The following is a 14,515-nucleotide window of genomic DNA, read 5'->3' on the forward strand; positions in this document are numbered from 1 at the left end:
TATCCGAATTTAATTTAGTAAAGTAATTGGGCAAATTGGAGCATTTCCATGGCTTTTGAAAAATATTCCTATTCATTATCATTAGTTAGTAAAAACTTTCTTTAGCATCTTGTCTGTGGCAAGTCATAATTCAGGCCAGAACTATAGAAAAAATTATTATTTTAATTGTTTCTACTGGTACAGAACTCTGGAAGGGATGAAGATATGATTAAAATAAATTGTGAGCCATATACTTTTGGTACTTATTTATAAAAATGTTTTAATGTATAAGTGGTGTTGGTATTGTTACACCTATGTAGATAAATGGCATATAGGTCTTTTTGTTTCTCTCTCAGAAGTATCTGACTACCTTATCTTCCTTTTAAGGTATACATGGGTAACAGGACGAGAACCTTTGACCTATTATGACATGAATCTTTCAGCACAGGACCATCAGACATTCTTTACATGTGACACAGATCATTTGCGGCCTGCAGATGCAAGTAAGAAATGTGTTTCAGATACATTCTGCATAAATTATGAGGAAAAAAATCATAGATGGTAACCCATTTTGGGAAAATCTTATCATCAAAAGTTCATACACATAAAGAGTTGTTAAATTGGGGAACAAAATTCAAATTTTGTCCTTTTGTTGTTGTTTTAATAGCATTAACAAGCAATTAGCAAGCACTTCTTAGGTACCTATTATGTGCCAAGACTCCGGTAGGCCCAGGGGATACAAATATCAAGAATGAGACGACCCGTCGTTGTAAAGAACTTACAGTCTAATGGGGGAGACCACAAATGCATATGTACATCTGTATGGAATAAATATAAAGAGAATAGCTAAAAATAAATACACATTAGTTGTATATACAAGGGAAGTTAGGAGGGGAGGGCTTTAGCAATTGGGGAGAGTCGGCACAGGTTTCATTCATGCGAAAGGTTATGCCTGAGCTGCTGCTTGAAGGAAGAGAAGGATTCTGTGGGTTGGAGGTAAGAAGTGTGTTCCTGGCATGGAGATGGGAGAAGGAGCAGAGGGGGAGAAGGCCAAGTGTGGTTGGAGAGCAGGGTGTAGGGGGGAGTCAGCTCCACTGAGGCTGGAGACATATTTCAGGGCCAGGTGGTTGTGAAGGGTCTTTAATGCTAAACACAGAATTTGTATTTTATCCCAGTGGTAATTTAGGAGCTATTAGAATTTTTATTGAGTAGGGGAGTAACCTGATCAGATGTATGTTTAAAGACAATCACTTTGGCGGCGGTGTGGAGGATGGAGAAAAGCATAGCAAGACCAGTTAGGAAGCCGTTACTGTAATCTAGGTGAGAAGACATGAAGGCCTGCACTAAAGTGATGGCTTTATGAGAGTGGAATCCTGTGTGAAAGATGACCAAAAGTAGTGACCTTCCCTAATGCCTTTAAATGTATTTTGGTGTACAAAAATGAGATTTGCATTGAGGTTTTTTTTTTCCTCCAAACACAGCTGTTTTGTTAAAGTAAATTACACTTAAGATTCAGAATCTGCCCCCTGAGTGATTGAAAGGAAACACTTTGGTTAGAACTTCAGAACTGGTGAATGTAAACGATAAGAGTTCCATCCATTTTAGTTGATTCATTATCAGTCACGTTCCACTGAGCAGTCCACTAGGCAAATATGGTAACGGCTACAGTAGGTAACTGGGTGTGCTTTGTTCTGCATAACAAACCGTTTTAAGGGAAACTTTCCACTCCTTCTGCCCAATGGGAGATGGCTCTGTTTGTGTGTGTGTGTGTGTGTGTGTGTGTATGTATGTGTGTGTGTGTGTGCTCGAACGTGTATAACAAAAATTTTAGGTTCTCTGCCTGCTTGTCAACTCAAAAAAATGGTATAGCAGGGCGTCCAGGGGCTTGCAGCAAGCATTTGCAATAGAGAAATGGCAAATATAAATGATGCTATTGACTAATTGGAAGGGAAGATATCAATACCTCCATCTTCTGAGGATATAGAAGATAAAGTATGTTTTTATTTTGACATTTCAATTCAGTGACCAGGGCCCTGTTAGAAACTTCTTTTCCTCATTTTCTTGAATCTTCAAATAGAAGTTCTGTAGACACATCACTGAACAAAGTCTTAAGGCAATCTAGTATAAAAGAGAATAGCAAATTCAATTGATTATGTATCTTTAGGGAGACTGACTGATTCTCTTGGTATGTAAAGTATTTCCTAATTCAAGCAGTTAATTAGATGTCACTGTATATTTGATTTCTTCTGATGCTGCTAAAATGATTGATGTGTTTTTGTCTTTTTTAATTTAATAGTCATGCAGAAAGCCTGGAGAGAAAGGAACCCCCAAGCTAGAATTTCTGCAGCACATGAAGCCTTAGAGTTAAATGAGTAAGTGAGAAGAATATTGTCTTTTCTTAATCTCCATGATGAAAATTCCATCCTTGGTTGGAATGCAGAGTTGCCATTGATATCAGACTGTAAAGACTGTGAATTTGAACTTAATAATTATATTATTAATAGGGAAATGAACTTTTAACAAAAAAATTTTTTTTATCACAAACGATGACGTAATAGATTTTCAGACCTAGTTGAAATTCATGATGCCATGTAAATAAAAAATTAGTATAATCACTTGAATTTTAAATAGGAGAAATTGTTACTGATTCAGAATTCTCTTTGGTGCTATCATATTTTTTAGATGTTATCCCTGCTAATGGGAGAAGCATACCACAGTTATAAATAATGAAATATATCTATATATTTCAAAGATATGCAAAAACAAATGTTGCCCTGACAGTGCTGTTAAACACATTGGAACAGGAGCTAAGGGAGGTTGTATGGTGTCCTTTGTAAATTTACAAGCAAGGTCTTAAACAAAATTGGGAAATCCTCATATAGGCTTGGGGAAGTTTAAATCTAGTACTGCATGAACTGAGAGAGATTCATATTAAATTCAGCAAATATTTATTAAGTATCAACTGTGGGCAGAGAAGTGTGCTGTAGATAGGGGGAGATACTAAACTTAAATCAGACATGGTCCCTTTCTCCATTCATAGAGCTTATAGCATGAAGAGGGGTATGACACATAGACAAATAACTATAAAGAATAATAATAGCCAATTTTTTTTTTTTTTGGCTAGGCAATGGGTTTAAGTGACTTGCCCAGGGTCACATAGCTAGTGTCAAGTGTCTGAGGCCAGATTTGAACTCAGGTCCATTGCGCCACCTAGCTGCCCCTGATAGCCAATGTTTAACATAATATTTTATGATTCAGAGATAGACAAGTGAGATGTCTCCATTTTACTGATATTAAGCCTGAAGTTAAGTGATTGGCCTGATGTAGCATAACCAGTATTGGCTTTAGTCTTCTGAGCTCAAATCTGAAACCAAACCCGTTACACCACATTATGCTGCAAAGGCTCCCCTATCCCCCACATAAGTACGTTAAAAAGTGTAAAGTGCCATGTGAGGTTCAACAGTGATCAAGAAAGGGCTTCACAGAGTAGGTGACATTTGACTTGGATTTCAAAGGATGGGTAAATTGACTCTTTTGACAAAGTCCCTTCTCAAAGCAAAGAGTCTTGGAAAACAAGAAGCTAAACCCAAACCCTCCTGTAAGTGAGGGTTCAACCCTTATCCCTCACTGCCAATTACAAGGGCCATTTATCAGAAACAAAATTAGTAAATTTGGGTTTTATTTAGTATTTATTTTCTGTGGCCTGATCAAGATGTTGATAAACAAGGAAATGGGTAAGATAGAAAGATAAATTGTATCATCTGACCCAAGATAAATAGTACCTAATATTATTCATTATTTTTCTATTACATTTTATTTTCCAAAAGTCTCTTGACATAATTAGAGAAGTGTCTTGTTTTACCACCAAACTTCCTATTAAGAATTAGGCAATTACTTATTTCTATCTTACTAAGATTAAGTGGGGAAACATTATTAAAAGGATTTGAGTTTTAACTCTAGGGAATGACAATTGACTGTACTATAGCTAGAAAGGAGTCTGAACTAGCAGAAATTGAAAATCCTAGATGTTATCATTATTTCTAAAATAAATAATGGTTGGGGCAGCTAGGTGGTGCAGTGGATAGAGCACCGACCCTGAAGTCAGGAGGACCTGAGTTCAAATGTGACCTCAGACCAAACACTTGACACTTACTAGCTGTGTGACCTTGGGCAAGTCACTTAACCCCAACTGCCTAAGCAAAAAAAAAAATAGAATAAATAAATAAATAAATAGTGGTCACTACAAAATTCTAGAGATTGAAGGAACCTCACAGACATTAGTTCACCTTGTACTTGACCAAGAATCCTTTTCATGACCTCCCTGACCAATGGTCATCCAGCTTGCACATTTGTTCTCTAGTGAGGAAGATAGCTCTGATCATCTTGATGAAGTGTCCATTATATTGAGCCTGACTCTTCCCTCTATTTTCTTAGATCTGCCTTCTGGCGTTAAGAAGGATAAATCTGATCCCTTTTCCATGGGACAACCCTTCAGATACTTGAAGACAACAGTCATGTTCCCCACCTAAGTCTGCTTTTCTCTAGACTGCACATCTCCATTTGCTTCAGTTAATCCTTCTATGACATGATTTCGTGACCCTTTGCCAACCTAGTTGCTTTCCAGTTTATCTATGTTCTTCCCAAAAACTAAATGCCTCGAACTAAACACATTGTTCTAGGTGTTGTCTGGCCAGAGTATAGCAATAATAACACCTTCCTAGTCCTACATATTACACCTTTCTTAATGCAGGCAAGATTGCATTGGCTTTTTTTGGCTGCCATATCCCACTATTGACACAAATTGAGCTTGTAGTCCATTAAAAGCCACAAATCTATTTCACATGATCTATTATCTTCAGACCATTCTCACATATTGTACTTGTTAAGTTTGATTTTTTGGACTCCAAAAGTAGACCTTTTCATTTATCTCTCTTAAATTGAATCTTGTGAAATTTAGTTCAGTATTCTAGCTTATTAAGGTCTTTTTTGAATCCTGACTCTGTCATCAATTGTCTTAGCTATCCTCAGCTTTGTGTCATCAGTAAGTTTAGTATTCGGGGCAGCTAGGTGGTGCAGTGGATGGAGCACCAGCCCTAGATTCAGGAGGACCTGAGTTCAAATCCGGCCTCAGACACTTGACACTTACTAGCTGTGTGACCCTGGGCAAGTCACTTAACCCCATAGCCTAGCCAAAAAAAAAAATAATAATAAGTTTAGTAATCATGCCATGTATTCAGGGCTAAATTAGGTAAGTCCGGTGATTCAGGCTCAAGGGATGAGATGCAGTAAGGCATTTGCGAACCATAAAAATGCAATAAAACCAGTGTTACTAACAAGGAATTAAAAGAATATAACCTCAGAGTTAAGATATAAAATTCTACTGCCTTCCACCTTATCAGTCACTAGTTAAAGAACTCAGGAAGGTGACTTGCAGGCAGTTGGAGTTTAGAAATAACTTAAAGATGCAATACTTTAAGTGGTTTCTCTTTACTCCAAACCCTCAAAAGGAGTACTCTAGTTCTTGGCTGCTTGAGCTACTACCAGCTAGAGCAGAACCTCTGGAGAAGCCGGGAACGAGAGAATAAGAAGGTAGGATTAGGTGACGAAAGGGAAAGCAAAAGAAAGATCATTTCTTGGCTGGAGCAGTGGAAGTATGGAGTGCTTCAATGCATCTGGCCCGCCATTCTTCCCCAGAAACTCAGTAGTGGCCCAGAGACTTACCTACATCCTTACTGGTCACTGAAAGTGGTATTGGACTTGGAGTTAGGAGAACCTGGGTTCAAATCACATCTCAGATACTAGCTATGTGACCCTGGGCAAATAACTTAAATTCTTGGACCTCAGTTTCTTAACTTGTAAAATGAGAGGGTTGGACTTAGTAGTCCAATTCTTAGCACAATGCCTGGTACCTAATGGATGATTAATAAATGTTTGCTGATTGATTGGCCCCGACATACCTTCTAGCTCTAAACTTATGATCCTAATCTTGTGCCTCGATTTCAGTTGACATCAGTTCATAGTGACTTGGATCTCGTCATTCAACTTATTTTGATTCTGACAATTATTTTAAAACAACATCTTTTCCACAGCGTATAGCATGAGAGACTTTGTCAGATGCTTGAATATATCTAGTCAAACTCTATCTACACCATTACCTTAATATATCCATCTAGTTTTCTTATTTTAAAAAAGGAAATGAAGGTAGTCTATCTGACAATAGATTATAAGCTTCTGGAGGGCCAGCATAGGTTTGTTTTTGTCATCTTGTCTCTATCATCTGGGACAGTATCTGCCATAAATGTTTAAGAAATGTCTGTTGAATGAGTGACTTATTCATAGTGGAGTCATAGAAACATTTTGATTGCTGCTTTCTTCCCTAGATAGGTAGATGATGGCTCTCTATTCATTACGTAGCGTGTTCTTGAATTAACTCTCTCTTTTTTTTGTGAGGCAGTTGGGGTTAAGTGACTTGCCCAGAGTCACACAGCTAGTGAGTGTTATGTGTCTGAGACTGGATTTGAACTCAGGTTCTCCTGACTCCAGAGCCGGTACTCTATCCACTGCACCACCTAGCTTCCCCATGAATTAACTCGTTGACCAAAGTTTTCAAACTCTTCTTTCTTCTCCTTTCTCAAAATTGGGAAATTCGCCCTTCTCTAGTACCACAGCACCTCTCCTTTCCTCCATGAGCTCTTAAAGATCACTGACAGTCACTCACCTATTTTTTTCAGTATCCTGGGAAGTAGTTCATGTGGGCTGGTGACTTGAACTTTTCAAGGACAGTTACATACTGTCTTTCATGTTACTTATCTTGATTTTTGACTTTTAGCCATTTTGGTCTGTCTTTCCCAGTCCAAAATCCATTCTTCCTTGCAGAGAAAATAGAAGCAAAATGTGAATTGAGTAAGATCCTAGATTTGAAGCTGGAAGGGATCTCTGAGTGCATCTACTACAGTTTGCAGATGAAGAAATTGAGGGTCAGAGAAATTAAGTGATTTGCCCATGTAAGTGGTATAAATGAATTAAAATTCAGGATTTAAATCTATGCCTTCTGGTTCCAAATAAAATGCTCTTTTCATTGGACCATAAGTAGATCTACTTTCTCTATATCATCTGTTATTTAGATTCTTTCTAGCCCAAATGGCAGTTATTTCCCTTTTTTTGTATTTCTTTCCTCTAAAATACCTAAATATATTGTTTTTCTTATCCTTGGTATTCCTTGTCGGTTTTAACTCATTTTCAGTGTTAGCGTTCTTGATATTATGTATACGGGAGGGGGGTGGAGTGGAGTGGATGGACTGTTTGACAGGAAGATATGAGTTCAAATTCCATGTCACAACCTCTCTGAAGTATCTTAAAATAATTGTAATAATGCCAGTAGCACCTATTGTGTAGGGTTGTTGTGAGACACAAGTGAAACTTAAAGTGTTTTGTGAATTTGAAAGTATTTTATACATGTTAGTTGCTCTTACCATCCTAGTATTTTGTAAAATGATTCCTCAGTGTTTTCAAGTGAAAATTTCAAGATTTGTGTGTTTTCAAGATTTTTTATAAGATTGTGTAATCACTAGAAAAGCCTGATTGTGTATGTGAACTGATACAACAAAAAAGCACATCAGGGTCTGACACGTTTTAAAGTTCGGTAGGATTTCTTTGTCACTGATGATGACAAAAAAAAAATCATTACAGAAATTCTAACGTGCGTTCCATTTTTGTTTCAGTTTCAACTGTGAATACCCCGGGATGATGAGAATCAATTGGGATTCACCCCAAGCCTTCTGTAGGGCTCCATTCACCATCCTTCTAACTTGCCAAAACAAACTATCCCTCCTTGTCTACCAGTCCCCTATATATTTTGTCTCCTCTGTTACAATATATAAACTATTTGAGGGCAGGAGGGACTGTTTTTGCTTTTGTATTAGTATCCAGAACTTAGTAGAGTACTTAATACATAGTACTTCATAATTGTTTCCTTCCCTTCTCTCTCTCTCTCTCTCTCTCTTTTCTTTCTTCTTTTTTCCTCTCTTCACCTCTTCCTTTCTCCCTTCCTCTCTTTCTTTGTTTTGTGAGGTCACAAGACAGCCAATTTAGATTTGGAAGGGAATTTGTAGGACCCTGTAGTCCTGCCACTCATTTTACAGATGAGGGAATTGAGGTGTATAGAGGTTAAATGACTTGCTCTAGGATGTTCAGGTAAATGGCAGACAAGATTCAAACTCAGGTTGTCTGATTCCAAATCTGTCACTCTTTCCCCTGTACCATGTTTCCTTTGCTCATTATCTTCCTCTACCTCTTTCCATATGAGTTTGCCATCTTAACCAGTGTTTCCTCTGCCATTTGTCTCTGCTTGGCAAAGAGAGCAAGTGTTTATCCTGCCTAAAGTGGTTTCTAGGCTCTTTTGGCCTAAATAGGGCTACTTCATGGGTGACAGTGTGGTTTAGTGGATAGGGAGGCAATGTTATGTAGTAGAGAGGGAAGACCTGAGTTTGAATGCTGCCTCGATTAGCCTTATTAGCTTTGTGAACCTGGGCACATCTAAATCTATGATCCTATTTTAAACTTTTGCAGAAAACAATAATAATCAGGGTTAAAATCTTTGTTATTTTTATATTTGTCAGCACTGATAGCTTATTTGAAGCTGTTGTAGTGAGATTCAACTGAATCTCATCATCCCAAGGGTAGTCATTGTTGAAACTAATAGAAAACAAATAAACAAAACGTTACATTTGTTAGCATTTCTGTAATGATTTATTTTCATTGGTCAGTGGACAAAAACCTCTCATTTTGAGTAACTACAGTTATATTATTGTTTATAGACAGTCTACAAATTGTGTAATTCTTAATACCCTTCTTTCCCCTTCCCCACTTTAGCTATTTTGTCATCATTGCTGTGAAAATAGGACTAAGCCCATTTCTCTTTTTCTTTATTTTTTGGGGGGGGGAGGGGGGAGGGATTCATGGATTGTCATGGCCAAAGAATTCCCATAATTAGTTATGTTGATCTTCAAATGAGATAGTATTTGTGAAGCGTTTAGTACTGTGCCTGGCACATAGTGGGCACTTAATAAATGCTTGCCCCTTCTGCCCTATCCCTCCATGGGTCATAGATTCAAATCTTCCAAAGTTTATGTTCCATTAGCTTGGATTTCAAGAAGCCAGGGTCATCTCAATGCCATGCCATGTTAAGGCATCAAAGAAAAACTTCATGGGGGAGGAATGAATTCTTCTCTCACTCAAAGTAGGATCATAGGTTGAAAAGAATCTCTGTGACAGATAAACAAAAAGCCAGTTCCTTTTCCCTAGTGTACTGGGCTGACTTGTACTTGTTGATTTGTTTAAAGCTGAGATGCAGGTTTTTCTTTCCTCTGTTTTTTAAAAAAATAATTACTTTGTAGAGACGAACACTGTAGAAAATGAGCCAAATGACTCCTCTTACCATGATTCCAAATTTCTGCTTGCCTTTCCTCCTGCCCATGTTCCCTAAGTGTTTCCTTAGATTATTGTTGATAATTTTTTTTGCTTATCCTATTGACAGGTGTGCCACAGCATATATCCTCCTGGCTGAGGAGGAAGCCACTACTATCGTAGAGGCAGAGAAACTCTTCAAACAGGCTCTGAAGGCAGGAGAAGGCTGTTACAGACGTTCACAACAGCTACAGCATCATGGAGCTCAATATGAAGCCCAACATAGTAAGACTTCTTCTGGGTTAACTCTGTGGACATTTTGATTAATAAAGAACCAGCAAATGAGATTCCTTTACCCCCACCCCAACTACTTCAATATTTAGCTTTCTTAGACTAAAATAAGTATTTATTTTTGAAATTTAGTTATGGACCTCTTTTTCTCTCTCTGTGTGTGTGTGTGTGTGTGTGTGTGTGTGTGTGTGTGTGTGTGTGATTTAGGGCAATTCAGCAAACATTTCTTAACCCTCTGCTATATGTAGGACGCTGTGCTAAGTGTTTGGGATACAAGATGGAAAAAAGAGATAGTCTTTCCTCTTTAGGAGCTTACATTCTCATAGGGAGATGATACACATCTAGAAGTAACTATATTACAAGTTAAGAATTCAGTAAAGGCACAGGAAAGGTTCAGTGGAGAAGGGGATATTATGCAGTTCAGAAAAGGGAGAGAGCCCTTCTGTTTGAGCGGGTGAAATCAGGGAAGGGTTCATGGCAGAGTTAGTACCTAAGCTTTCCTGGAAAGAAAGACTACTAGTAACATTATATTCATTAGCTACATAAACTTGTAGCTTGATTCCTCTATATAGTATTTCTTTTTTGTCTATAGGCATAGTCATGGAAGTGAATGTTAATAACGCAGATTATAGCATTCTTACATATTTCTTCATTATAAAATGTCTCCTGTACCAAAATATAAATTAAAGTTGTTTTCAGCGGCCAAATTGGCCTTGGAAGACTCAAAGAATCATAAAATGTTAGGGCTTGAAAGTGTCTTAGATCTAGATTAACTCCCTCATTTCATAGATGAAGTAACTGAGGCTCAGGGAGGTTAATGCCTACCCATATGTCAACAAAAAGCATAACTCGTAAGTCTGGGACAGTATAATTATTAAATGGAACCATCTGAAAAATTATTGTTACTGATTGTTCAAGCACTTAGCACTTATTAAAAGATAAGTAAAAACCTTTTTTTTAATATAGAAGACTAAATATTTATGTGTTACTGGTTATAATAGTCTTTCTTTTGCTTTTTTAATGGAAACATTATATTGCTGTCTTTAAAGACTTATCTCAAATTAATGCCATTTTTTGGCTTTCCTTTACATCAACTGATGTTCTGGTCTTCTAATCCTATGTTCATTTATCTTAGGCTTATAGTCCTGAAGTATGAGACAGAACCTGGAGAATTAGGTCACTTTTGGCATCCTCAGTACTCATTAGTTGAGTTTTTAAGTTAGCCACCCTTATAGAAAGTGGTGTCATCACCCATCAACAGGTCGTTTTCAGAACAGAGTGGGCCTTTTCTTCAGTGTTCTTCCAACTGTAGTTTGTAGAGGAAGACGTGAGACTTGGTGTTTTCTTCCTATAGAGGGGAGTTTAAATTAAGGATCAGTGTTGATTTTGGTTTTGTATGACTACTCACATTGCATTAGTCTTCACTATTCAGGCACCAGAGTGATCTTTGGCACATAGTTCACAAATGCAGGGATATGTATACATACCTCATTACATGTAGATTTAATTTACAATGAGCAAACATGCTTAAGCAGTTCTCTAATCACCACCTGTTTCTACGCCCTGATTTGGAAAACATGAACATTAGGCACAACACAATGGATTTTGAAAACATATGTAGTTAATGAGTGTTTTATGAACTATTTGGGTATTAATACGTAAAATTACATAATCTAAAATACAGCTGAAGAAATTTTCTCATTCCTCTTGTTTCTTTTCTCCCCAAAATTCAATCCTTTCAACCTGTTGCTTAAATCTATCCAAAAAGTATAATCACATCTTTAAAATAATTTGTAGGTACTTGGAAAGTTTTCAGCACACATCTTGTTCTCATTGTTTAAGACTTGAAATGTTAGGACTTTGGTCTTAAAATCTTTTAATGGCTGCATATTATACATGTACTTAATCTACAACAGGTGTGTCATATTTTCTGAAATACGGTAATTTTATAGAGGATTAAGTGCATGCATGTTCTCACTGGTCTGAAAACATATTTAAAAAGACATAGAATTAAATAAAAGATTAGGATGAAAAGTCAGTAATGCATTTTCTAAGAGTCATATTGGTGACTATTGTTATAACATTTAGCTTGTCAATGCTTTCTGTAACACAAGGGTATTTTTGTATTCCATTGCATATTCTATTGTCATATCTGGAATGTGTTATGCTGCCATCTACAATAGACTGCTTTGGGGACCTGGAGATGATTATGATGTCACTAGTGCTAGGGCAGGAATAATATAAAACAGAAGTTCAAGATGTGGCTTCTCCAGACTTAATGTCAAAGAGGGAAAAAAAGTTGTTCATCAGGATGCAACCTGAGATTCACCTCTTTGCATTCTTAGAAAAAAAAAAAAAGCATGCACACTTGAGGAGTGGAATTCTTGGCTTACAAGCCTTTATGCAAGATGGGTTTATTCATATTCTTAGGCACTATCTAGCAGATGAATTTCTTTACTAAATATTTACCAAGAACTAGATCATTAATCTGACATTAATTTGTATGTTCAACATCTTTACTTAATAGCATTGTCTAGGTCACCAGGCACATGATGATCTGACCTTTCAAAATCTTAGTGCTTTGTGGTGTACATTCACTCCGCTATTAATGGGTTCAGGTTGTGGATCACCCACAATAGAGTCCTGGCTCTTGGCAATAGCAAAAGTGCTGAAGGAGAGCAATAAATCTTCACTTGTGTTTTTCCTCTGTGGGGATGGTAAATGGACCTCTTTGTATTATTCTTTTTTTTTTCCTTTGCTCAGCAGAACACTCATGGTTTCATAATTCTCATTTTTCTTTTCCCCCGTAGGACGAGATACCAATGTCTTGGTCTACATTAAAAGGAGGCTAGCGATGTGTGCAAGAAAGCTTGGGAGGACCAGGGAGGCAGTGAAAATGATGAGAGATGTGAGTGTGAATTTGTACTTATGGGCTTGTGGCGCGATATCTAATGTGAAGCTTCAGTTGAATTTAGTAGAAATCACCATACCAGTCATTACAAATGAATAGGATATGCTTTAAAGCTGACATAAGAAACCAGTTCTAGGATCAACTGTGTAAGTTAAATCATGTTGATTAGGCTTATTCTGCATGTTTTTAAATTTGGGATAGTAATTTGACCAACACTATATTCCTATGCATGTCTTAATGTACTCTATTATAACCCTGTTGTACTGAAATTATTTTACATGTTTCTCTGGTTCCTATCCAGTGTCAGGAGGTGTTTTAGATATTAACTTGCAGAGAGATGAAGTTAAGGAAATTTAAGGAACTAAAAAAAGAGAAGCTAACATTTTGATCTTTTTTGGGGGGAGTGGGGAAGGGAGCTGTTGAATATTTTAAGTAAGGTCAACAAGGAACTTTTGCTTCTTGAATCACTACAGATAATACCTTATATTAAGGATAGACATAATAATGAGAGTAGCTGGATCTTCCTTTGTGAATATCCCATGCTTAAAATGTCCTCCTGATATAAATTGTGGGCATAAAATAGTTATCCTCATTTGAGGATTTAAAAAAAATGTATATTGGAAAGGGCTTTGTATTTCAATTTAGGGGACCGAAACTTTGGTTTTAGTTCCAAGAACCCTTCCAATTATAATATTCTATGTTGTATGAAAAAAAGTATCTTGTCCAAATCTATTCAGAGCCCAAGGTTGTTTAAAACTACTGATGGAAACCTTTCCTAGGTTTGGAGAGAATGGGTTGCTTAGTACAATGTATGAATAGCTAGCTGTCCTGCTTGGCAGGAGTTGAACTGTATTACAATTTCAATCCCAAGTTATTCTTGAGCTGTAGCTAAAAAGAGTACAGAAAAATACCATAGTGTAGTGACCAACACAAAAATCCATCCTGGGAATCAGAGTCACGAGACGTAGGTTCTGATATCCTAGCTCTTCCAGCTCACTCAGTAATTGTCTGTGGGATTTTAAGTCATTTACCTTCCCAGGTCTGGAAAAAGTGTATAAGAATGAGAGGTATGATGCTAATCCATTTTTCAGTGGAATGGGGGAAGGATGAAACACACAGGTGAAATAATAACATTCTCTTGATTATTCTCATCCAGGAGAATGGAAGGGGTAGGAGTTAGGAGAATATCTTTTGTAATACAACATATTCTCTTTTTGGCAAAACCACAACCCAAGGGAGATGCCCTAATTTGAATACCCTGTGTCTGCAGAAAGAAATATAGAATCATTTGCAGTAGTATACTTTGCTAAATGGTAGACAAAGGAACACTTCCCCTTGAAAGGATGCCACTCCGTAATAGTGTTCTTAATCTGGGTCAACACTGGCAACAACTTGGATCTGTAAGAGCACAAAGCTCACAAAAGGCAAAATGAGTTTGCGAATTAACTGGACCTGGTTCCATCGTACTTTTAACAGCCTGTTTTATTTTTATTATTTTGCTTTAAAACTTTAAGTAGGTTGAAAAGATGATATACTATGACAATTAGGCTTTTTTTTAGGGCAAAGGGAGGAAGAGGAACAAACATTTATTAAGTACCTACTACGTACTAGGCACTGTGAGAAGCTCTTTTACAAATATTATCTTATTTATAACTACCCTGGGAGGTAGGTGCTGTTATTATTTCCATTTACAATTGAGGAAACTAAGGCAGAAGTTAAGTAACTTATTGTATAAAAAAAAGGTCACATAGCTAGTCTCTAAAGCTGCATTTGAACTCAGCTCTTCTGATTTCAGGCCCTGTATTCTATTACACTGCCTTGCTGCCTTAAATTTCAATTTTGCTAAGATTTGTTCAAAGAAGTAGGACCCTAATCTGAGCGAGAAAGTCTGAGCTTAAGGGATAGGAAACTTATATGGCTAAGGGCAGA

The 14,515-nt window shown here is 37.1% G+C and overlaps 1 protein-coding gene across 7 annotated transcripts in view; it reads left to right on the forward strand.

Annotated features, from left to right (window-relative positions):
* ST7 (suppression of tumorigenicity 7) overlaps positions 1 to 14,515 on the forward strand; it is a 283,519-nt gene that overhangs the window by 177,456 nt on the left and 91,548 nt on the right. For all 7 annotated transcript variants that reach the window (XM_027845020.1, XM_027845018.1, XM_027845019.1 and 4 more), the window contains exons 5-8: positions 367 to 482; positions 2,276 to 2,351; positions 9,515 to 9,669; positions 12,486 to 12,583. In XM_027845020.1, coding sequence (XP_027700821.1) covers positions 367 to 482; positions 2,276 to 2,351; positions 9,515 to 9,669; positions 12,486 to 12,583 — 445 coding nt within the window. The remainder of the gene's footprint in view (positions 1 to 366; positions 483 to 2,275; positions 2,352 to 9,514; positions 9,670 to 12,485; positions 12,584 to 14,515) is intronic.

The sequence above is a fragment of the Vombatus ursinus genome, unplaced genomic scaffold (assembly GCF_900497805.2).
Source record: "Vombatus ursinus unplaced genomic scaffold, bare-nosed wombat genome assembly UNPS02014946.1, whole genome shotgun sequence".
NCBI classification, from domain to species: Eukaryota; Metazoa; Chordata; class Mammalia; order Diprotodontia; family Vombatidae; genus Vombatus; species Vombatus ursinus.